Source organism: Oncorhynchus tshawytscha, linkage group LG12 (assembly GCF_018296145.1).
Source record: "Oncorhynchus tshawytscha isolate Ot180627B linkage group LG12, Otsh_v2.0, whole genome shotgun sequence".
Taxonomy (NCBI): Eukaryota; Metazoa; Chordata; class Actinopteri; order Salmoniformes; family Salmonidae; genus Oncorhynchus; species Oncorhynchus tshawytscha.
In genome coordinates this window covers 38,295,765-38,313,431 of record NC_056440.1, presented here as the reverse complement: position 1 = coordinate 38,313,431, position 17,667 = coordinate 38,295,765, and the positions used below count along the sequence as shown (strand labels likewise).

Sequence of the window (17,667 nt, the reverse complement as noted above, 5' to 3'; positions counted from 1 at the left end):
GTGCCATTGCTCACCTGTGCAAATGGTGTTACAATCATATCGTCGCCATGACTGCAAAAAGAGACAAAGATAAAAAGAGGTTAGATTACATTTTTTTGACACACCTTTGTCTACAGACATTCTAAACATGACCTTCACATTTTAACCCCCTGCGTGACAAAGAGGAGATGATCCCAGCTGTAGCCATGACTATGGCAAGACTAGAGTAATATGGTTATACAATGTGGCCTCAGGGCATTTCATAATATTCTGCACGTAAATCTGTGACACCCCATTTAGTATGATACGTTACGTTAGATCGTAAAACGTCATACTGTTAGAAGACATATACTATCATAGGTCTTATACAGTCGTACAATAGCATATGAATTTGATGATGTAACTTAACTTCTTGGAAGAGGTATTAATTTATACGTCTTTCTCTGAGACCAGGTTGCTTGTTCCATAGTAACAACAAAAGGGAATTTACGTTGGTGATTAGGTGAACTACCGACAAAGGTTAGGATAATTTACGTGAAAGGTCATGGAACTAAAACAACAAAGGTTAGGTAAATTTACGTAGCAGGTTAGGTGAATTGGGTTACGTTTAGAATAAAGGTTAGGGGAAGGGTTAACGGAAATGTAGTCCCCGACGCGACTCGAACACGCAACCTTTGGTTTGATAGACGGTTGCGGATTACACCCTCTGATCCACCCCGAGAAACCTCGCTACTTTCGTTTTCTGTCTAAAGTAACAAGACCCAGGGGTGTCAAAAAAGTCGGGAAGGTCTCACTTAAAATGTATTATATTTCCTTGCCATCAAAATGTGCAAAAAATAGTTCTCTATCCATCGTTTTTGTTATTTTCGATGCTCCTTGATTGTTATGCTTTCGTTACAATGACTGTTGGCAAGCTGGCCGAATTGAAAAGGCTACACATTGTCGATTTGGTTTAAGTCATTTCAATCTCGATTAAGACCGTTTTTCGCACGATAAAAAAAAATATATATAGTACCAGTCAAAAGTTTGGACACACCTACTCATTCAAGGGCTTAATAACACATATGGAATCATGTAGTAACCAAATCAAAATATGTGTCACGGATACCCCCGGTACTGCTGCTCATTCCGTTCACCAGCTCCGGAGGTCTACGTCACCGGCCTTCTAGGTGTCACTGAACTGGATCATTACTACCAACCCCGGACTGTCTTGTCTCATTACGCACACCTGGTTCCCATTCCCCCTGATTTGTATGTGTATATACAGTTGAAGTCGGAAGTTTACAAACACCTTAGCCAAATACATTTAAAATCAGTTTTTCACAATTCCTGACTATTAATCCTACTAAAAAATTCCCTACTAAAAAATCAGCACTTTATTTTAAGAATGTGAAAAGTCAGAATAATTGTCACGCCCTGGTCTTAGTATTTTGTGTTTTCTTTATTATTTTGGTCAGGCCAGGGTGTGACATGGGTTTATTATGTGGTGTGTTTTGTCTTGGGGTTTTTCGTAGGTTTTGGGATTGTGGCTTAGTGGGGTTTTCTAGCATAGTCTATGGCTGTCTGAATTGGTTCTCAATCAGAGGCAGGTGATTATCATTGTCTCTGATTGGGAACCATATTTAGGCAGCCATATTCTTTGAGTGTTTCGTGGGTGATTGTTCCTGTCTCTGTGTTTTTTGTCACCAGATAGGCTGTATAGGTTTTCACGTTCCGTTTCTTGTTTTTGTACTATCGTGTTTATTCGTTTATTAAACATGTATCAAAATTACCACGCTGCATTTTGGTCCGACTCTCTTTCACCGCAAGAAAACCGTAACAATAATAGTAGAGAGAACGATTTATTTCAGTTTTCATTTCTTTCATCACATTCCCAGTGGGTCAGAAGTTTACACATAATTTTCCGTCCTCATGATCTATTTTGTGAAGTGCACCAGTCCCTCCTGCAGCAAAGCAGCCCCACAACATGATGCTGCCACCCCTGTGATTCACGGTTGGGATGGTGTTCTTCGGCTTGCAAGCCTCCCCCTTTTTCCTCCAAACATAACGATGGTCATTATGGCCAAACAGTTCTATTTTTGTTTCATCAGACCAGAAGACATTTCTCTAAAAAGTACGATCTTTGTCCGCATGTGCAGTTGCAAACCGTAGTGTGGCTTTTTTTATGTCTGTTTTAGAGCAGTGGATTCTTCCTTGCTGAGCGGCCTTTCAGGTTATGTCGAAATAGGACTCGTTTTACTGTGGATATAGATAATTTTGTACCTGTTTCCTCCAGCATCTTCACTAGGTCCTTTGCTGTTGTTCTGGGATTGATTTGCACTTTTCGCACCAAAGTACGTTCATCTCTAGGAGACAGAACGAGTCTCCTTCCTGAGCGGTATGACGGCTGTGTGGTCCCATGGTGTTTATACTTGTGTACTACTGTTTGTACAGATGAACGTGGTACCTTCAGGCATTTGGAAATTGCTCCCAAGGATGAACCAGACTTGTGGAGGTCTACAATTTTTTTTGTGAGGTCTTGGCTGATTTCTTTTGATTTTCCCATGATGTCAAGCAAAGAGGCACTGAGTTTGAAGGTAGGCCTTGAAATACATCCACAGGTACTCCTCTAATTGACACAAATTATGTCAGTTAGCCTATCAGAAGCTTCTAAATCCATGACATAATTTTCTGGAATTTTCCAAGCTGTTTAAAGGCACACTCAACTTAGTGTATGTAAACTTCTGACCCACTGGAATTGTGATACAGTGATTTATAAGTGAAATAATCTGTCTGTAAACAATTGTTGGAAAAATTACTTGTGTCATGCACAAAGTAGATGTCCTAACCGACTTGCCAAAACTATAGTTTGTTAACAAGACATTTGTGGGGTGGTTGAAAAACTAGTTTTAATGACTCCAACCTAAGTGTATGTACATTTCTGACTTCAACTGTACGTGTTTGTTTTGGGCTTCGTCCTCGTCGTTTTCATGACGTACTTTATTTTGGGTGGAGAAATCAAAAAAACTTTTACGTATTCCTGTGCCTGTCTCATATAATTATACAGCGTGACAATATGTGACCCGATTCAGTAAACTATGTCGCAAGTCACGACTTCACAGGACAGCCGTTTGAACGTAATGTTTTTTTAAATCAAAATGTTTTTTGGGGGGCAGAAATGCCTTCTCGAACATGTGAACTTCCATGTGTCTTAATATCAAACCTGTATGCCAACTGTAAACACGAATACAATTGTTACATTACGAGCCTAGTTGATTTAGCCACAGAAAAAAACGCAACCTTCCCGCTAGCCATGATTGGCTGAGATAATGAGTGGGCTGGACATGCCGAGAGATGAGTTTGGATTGGTCTGCATCTTGTGTAGCATCTTGTGTGTATAAAATGAGCTGCTTGTAATGTGTAGATAATTCTTTCTACTGCAGTTTTTTGAAAGATATAACGTTAGCTATGGAGAACTGCAAATATGTTGCTACTGCTCTTAATTACATTGCTGCCCTGAATTGATCAGGCACTATTGACAAAGGTCAGTAGGAAAAGTTGTGATGAACTACTTTCTGGTGGACGATCGTGCCATGCTGACTCTCTCTGACTCTAAAAATGAATCAGACGATGAGGAAATCCCTGATTTACTTAAAAACATTTTCATTGAATAAGATATTGTAGAGTCTTCTGATGACAGCGATGGGGAAGAAACGGCGACAATCAACAGTGTTGTTGTCACGGAAGAAGTTGACCGAGTTTTGAAATCAGTGGAATGTCTGGTAGAAGCAGAGTATGATAAGGAGATTAATACAGGCGGCTACTTTGAAGAATCTAAAATCTAAAATATATTTAGATTTGTTTAACACTTTTTTGGTTACTACATGATTCCATATGTGTAATTTCATAGTTTTAATATCACCACTATTATTCCACAATATTAAAAAATATTAAATGAAGAAAAACCCTTGGGTGAGTACGTGTTTCCAAACGTTTGACTGGTACTGTATATATATATATATATATTTTTACTCAAATCACCCGTGGGCTATATGTTTGACACCCCTGAACTACACTACTCTGGAGCTCTGTCAGAGAGACCACCAGGTTCTTGGTTACCTCCCTGACCAAGGTCCTTCTCCCCCAATTGCTCAGTTTGGCTGGGCAACCAGCTCTAGGAAGAGTCTTGCTGGTTCTAAACTCCTTCCATTTAAGAATGATGGAGGTCACTGTGTTCTTGGGGACCTTCAATGCTGCAGACATTTTTTGTTACCCTTCCCCAGATCTGTGCCTCAACACAATCCTGTCTCAGAGCTCTACGGACAATTAATTTGACCTCATGGCTTTGTTTCTGCTCTGACATGCACTGTCAACTGTGCAAACTTATATACAGGTGTGTGCCTTTCCAAATCATATCAAATCAATAAAATGTATTGGACTCCAATCAAGCTGAAAGATCTCAAGGATAATCAATGGAAACAGGATGCACCTGAGCTCAATTTCGAGTCTCATAACAAAGGGTCTGAACACTTATTTCTGTTTTTTATTTGTAATAAATTTGCAAACATTTCTAAAAACCTATTTTTACTTTGCCATTATGGGGTATTGTGTGTAGATTGCTGAGGATTTTTTGAAAATCAATTTTAGATTAAGGCTGTATCGTAATAAAATGTGTAAAAAGTCAAGGGGTCTGAATACTTTCTGAAGGCACTGTATACAGTACCACTATTGGCGTCATTCATTGAAATCTATAGTAGAGTTCATTAGAGACAACATCCACATGGCCTTTACACACCCTCTACACAACCAAACATCATCATCATCCTTGGGGAGACTGGCCAGACAAATGCAAGGACTGAACACATGGGCTATATTTATTGATAAGCTCTGTTCTGGGGTCAAAAGGTGGGGGGTGGGGGGTTGGAGGGGTAGGCAACTCAATATTAGAAGGTTTTTCTTAATGTTTTGTACACTCAGTGTACATCAAAGAGAAAAAGAGGAGTGAGGGTAGCACTAGTATTATGTTTTTCATTGCTGTTCAAGACATTGAACAAGACATTTTGACCCCAGAACAGAGGGGTGGCAGGTAGCCTAGTGGTTAGAGCATTGGGCCAGTAACTGGAAGGTTGCTGGATTGAATCCCCAAGCTGACACGGTAAAAATCTGTTGTTATGCCTCTGAGCAAGGCAGTTAACCCCCAGGTGCCGTGGATGTCGATTAAGGCAGCCCCTCTCTGATTCAGAGGGGTTGGGTTAAATGCGGAAGACACATTTCAGTTGAATACATTCAGTTGGACTACTGACTCCCTTTCTCTCAATATGTCGGGGCATGGAATCTACAAAGAGTTCCACAGGGATGTTGACTCCAATGCTTCCCACAGTTGTGTCAAGTTGGCTGGATGTCCTTTGGGTGGTGGACCATTCTTGATACACAAGGGAAACTGTTGAGCGTGAAAAACCAAGCGTCATTGCAAACCGGTGTCAAGAACTGGTACCTACTACCATACCCCACTCAAAGGCACTTTTGTCTTGCCCATTCACCCTCTCAAGGGCACACATATACAATCCATGTCTTAATTGTCTCAAGGCTTACAAATCCTTCTTTAACCTTTAACCCCTTCTTCTACACTAATTGAAGTGGATTGAACAAGTGACATCAATATGGGATCATAGTTTCACCTGGATTCACCTGGTCAGTTCTACATCATGAAAAGAGCAGGTGTTCTTAGTTTTTTGTACTCTCAATACTTCTCAATAACAAAGACAAGAGAGACAGAGGGAGAGAGAGGGAGAGGGAGGGGAGAGAGAGCGATTAGGCGAGAGGTTGCATTCCAGCCTCCCTTTCCTCCTCTCTTCTCTTTCCCCAGCCACCAACACTGGTCTCTGCATGCTAGTACCCAGCATGAGACCTTTAATATATTTTCTATATATATCTGCAGACATAACTGGTTACATAAACAAGCACAAGGGACATTTCTAAAAGATTCTGCCAGTAAACTATTTCCTTAGAGACATCCATGGTCTTTATGTCTTTTCCAAGAAAAATGAGTCATTTAGTGCATCAAAGATTGTCAATTTTGTATATTCTATATAAAAAAATTGACAATGTTTAGCCTTCATGTTATATATCAAAGACACCTGTTTCTTAATTTATTGTAGGTCAATGATAAGCCCCAGTGTAACAGTTGGCCTCCAGAGTAACACTCTGTACAGTAACTTGGTTTACTGGAACAACTGTCTACCAATTCCACTTTCCTTAGAAACCACAGTGTGGCAACTGGGAAAAGTAAAGGGACATCATGTTACATACAACCTGGTGAGGAGCTGCCTGATATGGCTGACCAACCAGCCCCGTAAAAAAAAACACATTTCACTAATGCTGAGGGCAAAGGGCTTCGAATAGAGACGTGTCACTGTGACACCTCAGCATCAGCTGTCAATCAAACAGAGAACTGGGGAGGGGCAACAAGTGCACTGACAGCTATCACATCATATCACTCACCACACCTTTGAAAACAGTCCATCTCTTCAGTGAGAGACATAGTACTACATTTTGTAGATAGACCCTGTTTGTATGTGTGTGTGTGTGTGTGTGAGGGGGGGGGGGACGACCGAGAGACAGTTAGAGAGAGAAAAAACTCACATGTCGCTGGCGATGGAGGAGTTTCTGGACATGGACTTGGGCGACAGTTCGTAGTCCGAGTCAGAGCGGTAGAGGAAGGACTCTCTCCGCTGACTGTGGACAAAGTTGCCCTGCAGTATGAGCCCAGACCCCGGGCTGGCCATGGGGTCCAGCGGGCTGCGCCCCGACGATGTGCCGTTGTCCACATCGAAACTGTCAGACAACAACCAGAGAGAGAGGAAATATTACACATAATCATAAACAGTGAGTGTTAGAAACATAGGATACCTGTCTGCATTTTTGTTTATTCGTACTGCAAAGAACATTGAGCAGCAGGTTGCTTAGGATTCAAAATATTATTTCAAACAGCCACAAGAATATCCAAAAGCCTTTATATGGTAACTGTAACAGGCCAGTACTATAACACAGGCCAGTACTGTAGCACAGGCCAGTACTGTAGCACAGGCCAGTACTGTAACAGGCCAGCACTGTAACACAGGCCAGTACTGTAACACAGGCCAGTACTGTAATAGGCCAGCACTGTAACACAGGCCAGTACTGTAACACAGGCCAGTACTGTAACACAGGCCAGTACTGTAGCACAGGCCAGTACTGTAACACAGGCCAGTACTGTAGCACAGGCCAGTACTGTAACACAGGCCAGTACTGTAGCACAGGCCAGCACTGTAACACAGGCCAGCACTGTAACACAGGCCAGCACTGTAACACAGGCGAGTACTGTAACACAGGCCAGTACTGTAACACAGGCCAGTACTGTAGCACAGGCCAGTACTGTAACAGGCCAGTACTGTAACACAGGCCAGTACTGTAACACAGGCCAGTACTGTAGCACAGCTGTGATAAAGACAATGACTCATTGAGTCACCACCATCACTTAGTACAATGACGCAATCCCCATTTGATGTCACCGTTCCTAAGAGTCCTCCAGATTACCGCTGTCACCCAGGATGACCTGACCTGTTACAAGGGGAACCAGACCTGGCTCTACTGTTATCCTCCAGAGGGATCCCCCTCTACGTAGCACCAAATACATCTTCATCATCACTACCCCTATCATCATCACCAGTGTCAGCTATGTGATGAAAATAGCTGTTGTGATCCTCCTATAGGATCTGTAGTGGAGCTGATAGGGGAGCCCGTGCTATTTGGCACAGTGTGTGTGTGTGTGTGTGTGTGTGTGTGTGTGTGTGTGTGTCGCGTGTGTGTGTGTCCACGTGTGCGTGCGTGCGTGTGATTGTGTGTGTGGTGGAGGGAACAGTGTGAGCTGAGTGGACTGCGTCAGCTGTGTCTGTGTGGGTTCGTCAGTGTGAGTGTTGATGACGTGGTGCTGTGGCTATGCATGGGTACAGCACAGTAAGCACTCTGTCAGCCCTAAAAATCCGAAAAAACACAGAACAGCATATTCTCTAAATCCTCCGGATGAAGAGCCCCGCTCTTTGACCCTACGACAAGTGTTTACATCCAGCTGCAGATTCTGACGTTACTAAACATTCTTATTGTTTGAAAGACATTACGTCAACCATGATTCAATCTGTGTTTACTGTAGGCTTCCGCAATAGAACACTGTGGGGACTGGTTGCACATCCTGAGATTCAGCGAGCTTATTCAAACGCCACGAAGAAAAAAGGACTATGATCAAATCACATATTCAAATCTATCACGTCGCTATAGCACCCTAGCCAATGTGATTTTACTGTGGCGTACTTCCCAATGTATTTTCTCCCAATGCTCCTTTCATAAAACCAAGGTCATTGAGACACACATGCATTCATAATTGCAAGGTATACTATATACATTGGACGTGAAGGGGCACATGTATTTTCACAGAGCAGGCGCTGGAGAGAGACGGAGGTGGGAAAGGATTGGTGCATGTTGTGTGAATGTTTGTTAGCTAGGCGAGTGAGACAGAAGCATCTGTATGTGTATCAGGGCCTGCTGCCTACACTCTTTCCCCTCTGGGTCATATCCCTGCACCAGGCCATGGGTTCAGCCTGCCACATAACACTGTATACCACAAACAGAACACCAGCATGTCTATCTCGCACACACACACATGCACGCACAGCCCACTTCCCTTCTTCACAACAGCCATGTGGTTGTAGCCCCTACATGTGAAACCCAATATGCCAGAGGGTACGAGAGATAGTGCCATTATCTATCACTGGAGTCTAGGACTGCAACTCAAATGGCACCCTATCCCTACACAGTGCACTTCTATTGACCAGGGCCCATAAGACTTTGGTCAAAAGTAGTGCACTATGTAGCAGGGGCACCATTATTTTTCCGACCAATTTTTTTTTTTTTTAAATACCGGTTCAAATATATTGTTCCTTTCTGTTCCTTTTTAAAACTCTGAAATCATATATATCTCTTTTTTTCACATTTTTTTACATTAGCTCGACATTCAATTACTTCACCACAGTGCGGATAGAGCATTTTGCTATGGAGCTGGAAAGCTATAGTTGTTTTAGTCTAGGCTGCCTAGGCTACATGCGGAACGTAAAATAACATTATTAACCAGTTCTTAACACAATTGCCTAGTTAAATAAAGGTACAATATATATATATATATATTATACAGGGTGAGGAAACCAATGTGTACATTCGTAATTTGATTGACCTATCTCTTTAATCAGATTTCCTGAATTGCATTTGATCTGAGCATTTGCTATAAATAAACATTAATTTCTTTTATAAAGAAAATTGCTTTTGTCATCTCTTAAGAAAGCTTGCTTGGGCAGCAACATCTGGGGCCTGCATGGAGACTGAGAACAAACCCAGTTTGGGTCCCAGGTGAAAACCCACATTTACAGCCTACCTATTGTACATATAGGTCCCACTACACATAAATATGCATTTATGTTCCAGACCACGCCCACGTGAACGTTTATCATCCACCATCTGGCCAATCAGTGTCATTTTGTAAATGTCGGATCTCTATGGCAAGACGCATCATTCACCCAATTTTAGTCAAAATTGGGTCAATGCTGTCTGAGATACCTGTGTGTGATTAACTTTTGAACGGAAGGACCGACGGACGGATGGAGGGATGGACAGAGACAGATCCACAGTCCCCATCCCCGATTTCATTGTGGGAGACAATTAATAGGTTACATGAATTCCTAGAAGCAGGAATTATGTTCTGGCGTTATCATTTGCAATCACAAAGGACATGCCAACCAATAAGACTCTTTGCATGCCGAAACTTCGCCTTCCTTGAACTGTTTACTCAATCCAGCACCTGGGATGCATCTTAGGATGTGCTCTGCTCAAGAATGCCTAAAGAACACATGACATTCCATATTTTTTAAAATCATAAGTAATCATGTGGTTACCAGTATATTATCTCCTCAGCCCAGTGTTGGCCCAGCTGACCGAGCAGGCAGGGCCTCCTAGGCTGAGAGACAGAGCCTGAGAGGCAGAGAGGCAAGGTGTGAGACACAGAAAGACAGAGGCTGAGAAGCAGGGCCCGGAAGGCAGAGAAGCAGAGCCTGAGAGACAGAGAGCCCTTAAGGCACGGACATACCGGCAAAGTTTCCAGGGAGGGAGTACTTCGCACGTCTGAACAAAATGCTGGCTGTTATTTGCAAACTGAGAGCAAACCGATTTTACATGTAGAAACAGCCAAACAGTTTGGCAGTCAGATGCTCACCGGCGGGTGGTCCCTAACACACACTGCACAGTCAGCAAGACAACGAACGGGCAAACGAACAGCAGACGAATGGTAGACCGTAATTCGGGAATGATGTTTTTTCTCCATTAGAGGAAGAGAGGCAGGGCCTGAGAAGCAGAGAGCGAGATATGCTAAGAGGCAGGGCCCAAGAGCCGGGGCCTGGGAGGCAAAGAGGAAGGTCCTGGGAAACAGAGGCAGAGAGGTCTTAGAGGCAGGGCCTGAGAGGCTGAGCAGGCAGGCCTTGTGATGCAGAGAGGCACTGAGCAGGCAAGTTCTAACTACTCTGACCTTTGGATGTAAAATGTGTGAGTTTTACACTATTTTATTTGTCATATGCTTTGTAAATAACAGGTGTAGACTAACAGTGAAACACTTACTTACGGGCCCTTCCCAACAATGCAGAGAGAAAGAAAAACAGATAAAACATGTAATAATAAAAGTAATAATAATCCAAAATGACTATCCACTCCGATATACACTTGGTACCAGTACCAAGTCGTTGAGCATGGTGGGTATGAGGTTATTGAGGGAGATATGTACACATAACTAGGAGTAAAGTGACAGATAATAAATGGTGATGAGTCCAAAAAGTAGTTTGTCCGAGTAGCTACTGAGTTAACTATTTAACAAACTATTTATCAGTCTTATGACTTTGGGGTAGAAGCTGTTTTAGGATCCTGTTGCTTCCAGAATTGACGCATCGGTACCACTTGCCGTGAGGAAGCAGAGAGAACAGTCTATGAAATGGGTGGCTGGAGTCTTTCACCATTTTAGGCCTAGTATTTAGGTTCTGGATGACAGAGTGCTCAGCCCCAATGATGTACTGGGCCATACGCACTACACTCTTTAGCGCCTTGCGGTCAGATGCCAAGCAGTTGTCGTACCAAGCGTGGATGCAGGCAGTCAAGATGCTCTCAATTATATAGGATCTGAGGGCCCATGCCACATCTTTTCAGCCTCCTAAGGGGGAAGAGGCATCTTCAGCCTTCTGTATCCTGTACTCCATGATCAGCTCCTTTGTCTTGCTGACGGTGAGGGAGAGGTTGTTGTCCTGGCACCACACTGAGGTCATTGACCTCCTCCAAATATAGTTTCATTGTCGTCGGTGATCAGGCCTACCACCATCGTGTCGTCGGCAATCTTACCCATGGCAATCTTACCCATGACTGCGAACAGGGAGTACAGGAGGGAACTAAGCACGCACCCCTGAGGGATGTTGTTGCCTATCCTCACCACCTGGGAGTGGCCTGTCAGGAAGTCTAGGATCCAGTTGCAGAAGGAGGTGTTCAGTCCCAGGGTCCCTAGCTTAGTGATGAGCTTGTCGAGCACTATGATGTTGAACGCTGAGCTGTAGTCAATGAACAGCATTCTCACATAGGTGTTCCTCTTGTCCAGGTGGTAAAGGGCAGTAGAGATAGCATCATCTGTGGATCTGTTGGGGCGGTATAGTTAGCTAGTTAGCTAGCTAGCTAACGTGCATGATCTGTGTAGTAATATTATTTGTATCTCAGAGCCATTTGCATTGCTAGTTATAGCCTAAAGTTAGCTAGCTAACATTGAACCTGGTTGGTTAGCTGCCTGCAGATTCATGCAGGGTAGTTACATTATGAGTTGGGATTATGGTTCATTGTTTAGATAGCTACCTTCATGTCTAAACAAAAGACTCCACTATGTAAGTAACTATTTCAATAGAATGTTTACGATAGTCTAACTGTCGATAGACATAGCTGGCAAATTCACTCTGGCTATCCACTCCGATTTCAGAGCACTCTCATCAGAGTTTGCCAGAGGCAAGAATAATTGACAAATATACGAACGCTCAACACCTGCTGAATATAGCCGGTGTCAGTAAACGTTGGCAAAAAAGTGTAATTAAATTGTTGCCAGCAGCACAGTTGCAGTCACCAATGCTCTGGATAACATAAAAACAGCCTATCCAGCTCTGATAGGGTGTGTAAAATGGTCAGAGTGAGCTGTTCTCTCATTTATGTCTGGAAGTAGCTAGCCAACGTTAGCCAGTTAGCTTGGGTGCTTGACTGCTGTTGTTAGGGCAGAATGCTCAGATAAACCCTAGTTTTCAGCCAGAGTGTCCAGTGTGCGCTCTGAACGCTCTGAGAATGAAACACACTCTGGCACTCTAGATTAAATTACGAACACACCTGTATAAACCAGCCCTTGAAATCTTTGGTTGTTTAGTACATAGCATCTCATGTGAATCCTTAAAGATATGGGTGGGGCTAAAGCTTAAGAGGGTGTGAATGATGCTGAATGAGTGTGGACAAAAAGGAGCTCTCCAATAGGTACCAAAACATTCAAGGGCCATTTTCTCAAAAGTGAGACTACAAGTTTATCAACTTTCAAAGCAGAATTACTTTTCCATTGTTCTTCAACTTTAGTGTATGAGGTACAGCAGCATTTTCTACGTTTATCCAATGTAAATAACACAATTTAAAATGTGGTGTTCTGCTTGAAACATGTAAGTATTACAGACTGGGTCAGGGAGAGGTTGAAAATGTCAGTATTGACACTTGCCAGCTGGTCAGTGCATGCTCTAAGAATGCGTCCTGGTAATCCATCTGGCCCTGTGGCTTTGTGAATGTTTACCCAAAATCTATGGAGAACGTAATCACACAGTCATCCGGAACAGCTGGTGCTCTCATACATAGTTCAGTGTTGCTTGCCTAGAAGCGAGCATAGAAGGGATTTAGCTCCTCTGAAAGGCTCACGTAATGAGCGGGTAAAGAGAAAACATATTGTTCTCATTACTCTGTACCCGGCCTCCATCGCTTTCTCTGTCTTATTTCTCTTTATCTCTCCCATTTGTCTTCTTTCTCTGTTTCACCCTCTCTCTCTGGCCCCTCTCTGTACTCTATCTCTCTATGTAGCCCATCCCTCTCTCTACCCTCATATAGTTGTTATAAGCAGCGCTCAACTCTCCCAAGTAGCTATCACACTGACTGATAAATGACGTTCTCCATCTGTTCCCTACACTAACGCCCTAGCAGCACATTTAGTAAACAAATTTGGAACCAGGTACAAAACACACACACACTGCTCACATGTTCTCATTAAGAGAGATCTTGCCAGTCAGTCTCCAGCTGGCCAACATATGCTGAGCAGATGAGTCAGTCATTAACACCTACACATGCTGATGTCACACACTGTACCATAGCGTATAACTGATAGTAATACATGTTACAACCAGCATACCGTACCTGCATTCGTGCTATTTATGAATGAATGGGAGAACACATAGCAACATAGCAATTAAGAGTAAAAAAGGGTCTGGGCAAAGTAGAAGCTCTGATTGGCCGATTACAATTATTCTCTGTCCCTACTGGACAGGTCACGGTAAGCGTTTTAGGCCTGGAACATCCAGCAAACCAGTCTGTTGAGCATCACTCTGACACTCAAAGACCTCGACTGGAACCTTATAAGTCCACACTTTCCAAAGGGTCACTCCATGTTTAGCACTGAGACCACTTTCCACCACCGAGTCCAACTTTCCAGTCCAGCTTTTCAATCAAGCTAGAGATGAGAACAGATCAAATGAAAAGTACTGGGATAAGCTACTGCTGTTGCAAACATGTTCTAACAGGAAAAAAGCGTGTCAGACTAAATTGGTATATATTGACTAATAAGAATATTACTGTAGATAACAGTTAGGATATAAACCTACCCAACTAACTAGCCATTGGGAATCTTTGCGTCACTTGACAATCATTCCTGGCACAACTCCCCGGCCGGTTAATGAGAACTCATCAGAACATTAACCACTACAGCAGAGAGGCTTGGTCTAGATCAGGGGATCCCAAACTTTTCACTCAGGCCCCCCTTCCAGCATTTGGGGAAATCCTGCACACCCCCCCATGCCTGCAAACGCACACATCTATTTCTATAGACACAAGCACTGTTCATGACACGTTTTGCAGATTTAAAGTTATTTCCTGCAATTCTACATATTTTGTCACAGGGTCCAGAGAACATTTAGCAGTTTTAATGGTACTTTTCTTGCTGACATGGGCTAATTGATCTGGACAGTTCTGACATGTTATACATAGCTGTCTAAGGTATACCTCGGCTGACAAGACAAGACAAGAGGAAAACTGATGATGCACTACCCAATTTCAAAATTGCAGCTTGTGCATTCCACTATTACAACTTTCAAGAGTAAGTTGAAAGCCAGACCCCCCCTCCCCTCCCCCCATCTAGATGATGACTATTAGGGAGGCCAGAGTGGGAAAAGCTCTGAATTCTGAGGTAAGACAGGAGACAGGATAAGGAGAGATGCAGTGTGTGTCTTTCCCTTGGCGATTCTCCAAAGTTTACAAATAAACATACCAGCCAGAAAAATGAATTCATGTAAGAGTTGACAGAATGAGGGAGTATTGTGATGTCATAGATACATGTGGCATGTGACATGTAAAATGTGAGAAGGGTTTGGGACAGAAACCCACCTCACATGTGACAGGAGTTTAAGAAAAAAAGGTTTGCGAGACACAGAAGAAAAGCAGAGGCTTCTGGGTTACCACAAAGACATATGGCATGTCTGTGGGCATGGGGTTGTGATGTCACAGAGGGTGACATGCTGTGTGGAATGGAAGATGAGATGTTGTGATATGGATGTCACAAAGACATGGCATGGTTGGGAGGGGGTGAGCTATTGTGATGTCACAGAGAGAGACATAATGGAGAGTTCCCTTGGGGTAGAACCTGCTGTGCAGTCAGCCATGCAGAGGAGAGATTCTACATTATTCTACTGATAACAGAGGAATGCACCTCTCTCACACACACACCCCCTCAATCAATGAAGGTGAAGGGGAGAGTGTTAACAATTCACAGACATTCCTCCTTCTCTTCTCTCCTTTCCATCCCCCACCTCTCCCTCGCTACGGTCATGTACTCAGCTTTAGACAAAGCTATGTTTATCTAACTTACTGACACTGGTGACATGAAGAATTCCACCAGGTTGAACTTTCAGGGCAGACATCTGGCTGAAAGAGATGTCCTTCCACGTGTTAATCTGATCATAACACCTGTCCTTCAGTGGCAGCCTCATTCCGCTCAAAGACTTCCCAATGGCTTTAATGATGGTGCACGGTTCACACAGGCCTTCTCCCACTCTGGGATCTTATGTGGATAATTAGCAGACTGTGTGAGAACAGGGTGACCTAAAGGCCAGGGTCGAGGAGGGAACCAGCATGCTGTGTGTTTGTTCAGGGCTGGACTGGACTGCTAAGCTAAAGTACAGCATGGAAGTACCACGGCGAAACACTGTAGAAACAAACAAGTGTTCGACAGAGATCTACGCTCACAGGGAACATGGGAGCGCAGAAGGGCTGAGAAAAAGAAAGAGCCAAGGACAAGTGGAGAGAGTAGGGTGAGGAGAGGGGAAGGCAGGGAGAGCAGCCCCCAGAGGTGCATTCTATGGAAAAGGAGGGGGCACTGCTGGGGGCACTGCTAGGGACGTCAGCAAGGGACTGACACACATTCCAGAGTCGATTATGATTTACATAAGGCCTTTACGACCTTCTTAGACAGAATGTATCGGCTGTTTCATGGGCTTGATACGGTGAGTTCTGATGGAAACGCAGTAACGCACAATTAGACAGCACAGAGACAAACTGCCATGCTGGATGCTTGCTCTTCCATGAAGTGTGTTGTATAGTTAACAGAGTACAATCGAGTGCAAGGATAGAAGAAGCTCTCTCACATACAGTTACTTTCCAAGTGACCCACAGTCAAAACCAAAACACCAAATACGAAAAGACAGGCCAGGGGTTGACAGTCTGAAGGAGACTGAGGAAGGAAGAGAAACCAGAAAACAGTAGACCGTATGAAAAGGGAGGCAGAGGGGGAACGGAGAGGATTGAGATGAAAAGCAGGAGAGGCAGGGGGAGGAAAACGATATGGAAATGAATGACAGAGCCTTACACGGGATGGTGAACAGAGAGAGAGAGAACTAAAAAAGAGGAGTAACAGCTGGTAAGAATATAGGGGACTGAAAATGGGGTCAGTGAGAAAGTTAGGAAAGTAGCAGGACAACATAGAGAGAAGCAGGTGAGAGAGAGCAAGGGTTGAGAGAGAGGGGAGGGAAAGAGACGACAGAAACAGAGATAGACAGAAACAGAGAGAGACAGGACAGCGGGGGGTTAGTAGAAGTTTGTGTCTGTTTACCAGATTCCTTCCGTGTTCCGTAGAGAGCTGGTGGAGCGAGATCGTGGCTTCAGAACAATAGTCATGGTGTGACCTCCTCACCCACTCACCCACTCACCCCTCGGATCTGCCAAATGCTACAGCCCTGTCCAGATAACAGCCCCCACAGTGCTGTTCCGGTCAAACCACAGAACCCACAACTCCCTAGAGAGGAAAGTGTTCCTGTTGCGTTCAAACCACTGTTACCACTTGTTCCCCTCCAGGTCCCATCAAACTGTTATGTTCACTTCTATAGTTATCTCAAAAAGCTCTGATAAGATTATTTTCAGACCGTGTCCTTCCAACTGTAGTAACCTCTTCTTCCAACTGTAGTAATCCTGTGGAGCGGTCCAATGGAGTGGTTGTGTAATGTGCCTGTTGTGGTCGTGTTCAGTGCTTCTGTGCCCCAACCTGAGTGCTCGTGATCAAGACAGAGACAGAGACTGGTAGATGAGTCACAGAACACACAACTAAAGTTCCAACTAAAACTATCCACTACTGGAATCCTCTCTCTCAGACCTTCACTGTGTGTGGGATCAGCCTCTTTCTCCTCTCTCTCTCTCTACTCTATCTCCCTTTCTTCCTCTCTCTCTTCCTCTCACTCCTGCTTTGCTCTCCCTCTCTCTTCCTCTCTTGTTGTGTGTAAATTCTCCTCCTTTTTCTTCCTTCCCTCTCCTTCCTCCTCTCCCTCTCTCAACTGACTATTCCTGGCCAGCAAGTATAAGCCCTTCCCCTCTCTTCCCTTTCCCTCTTTTCTATCTTCTGACACTTTACTCTCTCTAGCTCTCCTCTCTCAGACTCTCTCTCTCTTCCTGGCCGCACGTGTAAGCTCTCCTCCTCATCATTTCTTCCTCCTCTCTTCCTCTCTCTTTCCTTCCTGCAGTAGTGATGCGTCGTTCATGAACAAATGGCTCTTTTTGAACTGAACTTTTTGGTGAATGTCAGGAACCGAATCGCACCGGTGAAAGAGCTGTTCAGTTGGCTCCCTGATTTGCATACTGCTACTACTGCTTTTTAAGCTCAAAACAACGTTTTTCTACAGATAAGTGACAAAATAATTATCTAAAGAGGGTGAATACTCACTGCAGAGACAATAAATAGTGGAGAGAGCGTGTCAACCTGGTCCACGCTGATTTGATCATGGTTGGCCAGGTAGAATTGTATTTGAACGCGCATTTAACGATATGACATAATCGTAG

The 17,667-nt window shown here is 43.7% G+C and overlaps 1 protein-coding gene across 3 annotated transcripts in view; it reads right to left on the bottom strand.

The window, feature by feature from the left end:
* LOC112263146 (cAMP-specific 3',5'-cyclic phosphodiesterase 4D-like) overlaps positions 1–17,667 on the bottom strand; it is a 91,975-nt gene that overhangs the window by 24,403 nt on the left and 49,905 nt on the right. For 2 of the 3 annotated variants that reach the window (XM_042330615.1, XM_042330617.1), the window contains exons 2-3: positions 6,601–6,792; positions 15–51 (exon numbers count right to left, since the gene is read on the bottom strand). In XM_042330615.1, coding sequence (XP_042186549.1) covers positions 15–51; positions 6,601–6,792 — 229 coding nt within the window. Of the gene's footprint in view, positions 1–14; positions 52–6,600; positions 6,793–16,450; positions 17,082–17,667 lie in introns of those variants that run through there. The other variant, XM_042330616.1, reaches the window with a different exon arrangement.